Source organism: Monopterus albus, unplaced genomic scaffold (assembly GCF_001952655.1).
Source record: "Monopterus albus unplaced genomic scaffold, M_albus_1.0 scaffold3.1, whole genome shotgun sequence".
NCBI lineage: Eukaryota > Metazoa > Chordata > Actinopteri > Synbranchiformes > Synbranchidae > Monopterus > Monopterus albus.
The window spans coordinates 6245631-6250311 of NW_018127883.1; the positions used below are offsets into that span (position 1 = coordinate 6245631).

Genomic DNA, 4681 nt, shown 5'->3' on the forward strand with positions numbered 1-4681 from the left:
TTCACGTACAGCAGTAAGTTTACTCATGTATTGCACTTACAGTAAGTAAAATTTGGAGGTACGCTTACATCTACTCCACTAAAGTTCATAATAAAATACAATTTTTACTGCATTTACTTGACAATATTAGTAAAAAAAAAATCTTGACTTGATTAGTTACTTCTCCCTTTAGGATTTTATATATCATTTATAAAATACAACACACTGTTAAAAATTACACCAGTGGTTCCCAACTTTTTTTATCTTGTGATCCCATAAAGAAACTAGTCTCCAGTGGTGGCTCCATGTCATGTTTAAGATGGCTATGACTTGTTGTTGACCTGTTAGCACTAAAGACACATCTGGGCGGTTTCATTTAAGTAGCAATTCAAATGATCAATTATTTCACAAGAAAAAAAAAAAGAAAAGTTAAAAGAAACATAAACAGAACTGGAATTCAGAACCTGTTTTCCCTCTCCCATTAATCATTAGCCCTCGGATTTATCTTGTGACCCTGTGAAGGGGCCCAACCCCTATCTTGCACACCAGTGAAGTAAACTAACTGTATACTGTAGTTAAAGCTGGCTTCACTTTGATACTGCTACACTTCGATGCACCAGTATTAGTGTAGATGATGATAATATATAAGTCACAAGGGCTACTTGAATGCAAAATTAACACTTTTTATAAGTACATTTAGCTGATAATACATCTGTTTATATAAGGAAAAGTTTAAATGCAGAGCTTTTACTTGTAATGGAGTATTTTACAATGTGATACTGGTACTGTTAACAAAACACATCAGTGTTTTAAAAATGTTGAACTGTTATTAAAGTGAGAAAATCATTTTAAAACATGGACTGTTCCCTCTCTGTCAGGACGTGTTTGTGGGCAGTAAGTTTTTTAATCAAAGCTGTTTCAGAAAGAATTATCAGCAGGCACGCACGAGTTTACGCTTTGTCATATCTGTGGTGTTTATCTGGACAACTCCAGGTGGTGCTAATATGGTTTTGTCAGTAAGAAACACTGAAGACATTTTCTGAATATTGGTGCCAAATGCTGTTGATTGACCACAAAAGGAACAATCTTTTGTTATAGAATTTACACAACATTTGTGCAGTTTACGGGCCAGTGTCTGCAGATGGTTGACGTTCGCTATTTACGCACGCTGAAACATCACATTCTGTTCTTCGTCCAGTCTAATGGGTTCTTTTTAGGGCTCCGTTCAGTAAATATAACCCGCCTCGATGGTTTGTCATCCCATCCCAACAAGTAACATCATCCCATTTTGCTTTTTTCTTGCCCACCGGCTGAGCTGGATGAGAGGTGTCGGGTTTGGGCTATAAAAGGAGGGACGCACACAAGAGCATGACACTCATCATCCAGACCAGAGTCTGCAAAGGTAGGAGATGTAGCGCGTTATCTTTGGCCAACATACTTTGTCATCACAGTGAAATTATTTTCACTAGGCCAGGTTAAAATTATGTGTTTTTACTACAGGTGTGATTTAAAAAAAAAAAAACGGAATATTGCATTGCTTTTTTTTAGACTTACAGCGTGCATTCTGAGACCTGTCATAATAAGTGTATGTTTTACCTTAGGTTGCCACTTCGGCGTCAAAAATGACTATATGGTGCAACTCCTGCAAACGTTATGTAAGCGCTCCGTGCACTTCTCAACATCTGCCTGAGGATCACCGCCGCTCATTCTGCAGAAGGTTCAGGTCAGTGAAACCCCTCTACTCCTCTGCTCCACGTCCTCTAGTGGCTGAATCAACAAATGGCTGTTGAGAAAAATTAGACGAGACTCTGCTGTGTGCAGTGCATGCGCCACAGGCTGCACTTAATCCACTTTTCTCCAGTCTGCGGCGAAACTCTACTGTAGCCACATGGATGCTGTTACTCCCTTCAAGCTACTCAGACCAGCCTCTGAACAGACTGGTCAGAAATGAAAGTGTGTCAGGATGCTCTGGTGCAGAAGCAGCCTACACATCATAGATCTCAACAATTCCCTTTGATGGATAAAAAAACAAGACCACTGGCAAGTGATGTGAATGATTTATAATATGTTAATTCACAGGCAGATGTAAACCTCTGGTCTGATATTTGTGTATCCTAAAAGTAATAATAATATTAACATACTGAGATACAAAGTGGTATAATCTTCCTTTTGTGGCACTTTCTGTGTCCTTGTGGCATGAGGTGCCTGCTCCTTAGCCACCCACTTTATAAGGTAATGAAGGGAGCAGCTGAAGCCCAGCCTCCCTTTTGTGTGCGACACCCACGCTTAAGCCCTGGCAGCTATAAAACCCCCAGGCTCTCTGTTGATGGGCACAGGCAGATACAGTTAGTGCACAGATCACAAAGCCTTACTGAGAGCCCTCATTTCTGCTGCAGACAGGATAACCTCTCATATCAGCAGTTTCCATAGGAACCCTTTATATTCAAAGTCCGCTTCAGCTCACTGAGAAGAGACACCAGGCTGAATAGTGAATTAGAGGCTAGACCGCTTCAAGCCATTTACTCTTTTTGTCTTTAGTTGATTTTTTTCCCCACACTTACTACATGGAGAAGAATGACTTGAGACTGATGTTTTTTTAAATCAGAGTAGTGACAACTCTGGGTCACTAGATTTAGTTTCTTCCACTGTCTTCTAATCTCTCAGTGACCATGGTCTCTCACAGATCTACTAAAGGAGCATCCAAAGCCCGACGGGACCACATCAATCATGAGATCAGAAATATGCGGGCTCTATTGCCCATCATTCAGGAGGACCAGGAGCGTCTCTCCTACCTCCACTCCATGGCTGCCATCTGCACCTACATCAGGAAGTCTGTTCTCTTCCAGGGTAAGTCTGCAAATTTCATTTACAGTCACTCTTTCATTTCTATGAGCATCTAATTTATATTCCGCATGCATCCCAGTCTAACAAAGTAATGCTACATTTAGTGCTTTAGGGAATATATCAAAGCTAGCAGATGTCACAAACTGCAGAGATGCGTATGGTGTAGCCAAGACTAAATTCAGTCTTTCTTTTGTAAGGACTTGAAGCTGGGGAGAGATTACACTGTTCTCTGCCATACGAGGCCTTTCTTCAAGCCCTGCACGGCTTCATCCTGGTCACGACCACCCATGGGAGGCTGGTCTATGTGTCCGAAAATGTAGCTGAATATCTTGGTATTTCCATGGTGAGTGTGTGGCTTTAAAACACCCTTGGCGCTGTAGCACTTATGTTGTGCATCTCTTTTGCACTCTGGGCTTTAATCTGTTGGATCTAATGATAAAACCTGTAACTTTTCCAGATAGATGTACTTCAAGGAGACACTTTCTATGACATGGTGGAACACTCTGACATAGACATTGTTAAATCAAACTTGGACACTGAAAACAACTCATCATCAGGTAACAATAAAAGGCTTGGCTGTCACTTTAAAATTGTACTTTAAACTATGATTGCTGTGTGTAACACAGCTAGAACCATGAGGCTGAGAAATCTTATGCTGCAGAATGTCTTAGTGCTCTAAGTTTATGACACATTTCTCCCAGACACTTGACTTCTTTTGTGTCCTCTTTCTATTATGTGCCATAAATCAGTTCAGTTTCTCTTAAATCTGAACCTGCAGGCCCATAATGTAAAATACAATGAAAAGGCTGCAGAGCATAAAATGCTGTAAAAAGCACTTTTGATATACAGTATTAATAAGTAATTTAGTTCACAGTAAAGTTTCCAAAAGTCACTGTTCTGTTCTCTTTGCTCTCTTCAGAAAGGAGCTTTATATGTTGTATGCAAACCTCCAAGGCCTTCAAACTGCAGCATGGCAGCTGCTGCTCCATGTTAGTCAGAGGAAGCTTCCAGTCCTTCCCTCAGCCCTGTCCGTCCTCCTCTGCAACCAGCGCCACCACAGAGCCTCTGTTTGTGGCCCTCTGCACCCCCACAGTGAACCGCCTGAGAGGCTCTGACTCCAGCATCTGTCACCGTTTCAACAGCATCCACAGACTGGATATGACCTTCACTCAGCTGTCAGACAGGTAAATTCAGAACTCCCCCTTTAAAAAGATAAAATCAAAATCTTCTTGTACTGTCACTGACAAACATTTATATGTTTGTTTTTTTTTACAGTGTTTTATATCTTTTGGGGTATTCAGCAGATGAAATGACTGGTCAGTCATGGTACAGTCTTGTCCATCCTGAAGACCTTTCAATAAGTGCAGATTCTCATAGACGTTTAAGTAAGTGTACGATCTACTGCAGGAAAACTTGTACTGAGTACTCGGACAACAGCCTGTGGCCATGGCAAACAAGTTAAAGTCCCCTAAAAAACAAATAAAGAACTCTTCAACTTGCCAGTTGGTGCAGTGAATGTCCTCCATCATCATTATAATTTTATTCATACCACAGCCTTGACTTGAACTTTCAGTTACTGATGCCTCTGAGAACAAAATAGACCGGTTAAAATATTTGTGTTAATTTTTCAGGCTTATTTGAAGACATTTATGTGTGTAGCACTGTTTTCATGTGAGTTTGCATGATAATAACTGCAAGTGTTTCCTCTCTGTCTGTTGCAGTGCAGGCAGATGAGGGCTTCCAGGTAGAGATGGTACTGAGACTCCAGTGCAAGGATCTGTCCTGGACCTGGATTTACATTCAGGCTAACAAGGACTCTGAGTGTCAGGGCATCAGCTGCACTAACTACTTCATCAGG

General features: G+C 41.0%; 1 protein-coding gene across 1 annotated transcript in view; it reads left to right on the plus strand.

Annotated features, from left to right (window-relative positions):
* Positions 1 to 861: 861 nt before the first annotated feature.
* The window catches only part of npas4l (neuronal PAS domain protein 4 like), a 6257-nt gene continuing 2437 nt past the window's right edge, over positions 862 to 4681 (plus strand). Inside the window, exons 1-8 of the mRNA XM_020596879.1 lie at positions 862 to 1381; positions 1581 to 1702; positions 2663 to 2826; positions 3021 to 3166; positions 3281 to 3380; positions 3743 to 4007; positions 4099 to 4208; positions 4545 to 4680. Coding sequence (XP_020452535.1) covers positions 1602 to 1702; positions 2663 to 2826; positions 3021 to 3166; positions 3281 to 3380; positions 3743 to 4007; positions 4099 to 4208; positions 4545 to 4680 — 1022 coding nt within the window. The 5' untranslated portion in view covers positions 862 to 1381; positions 1581 to 1601. The remainder of the gene's footprint in view (positions 1382 to 1580; positions 1703 to 2662; positions 2827 to 3020; positions 3167 to 3280; positions 3381 to 3742; positions 4008 to 4098; positions 4209 to 4544; position 4681) is intronic.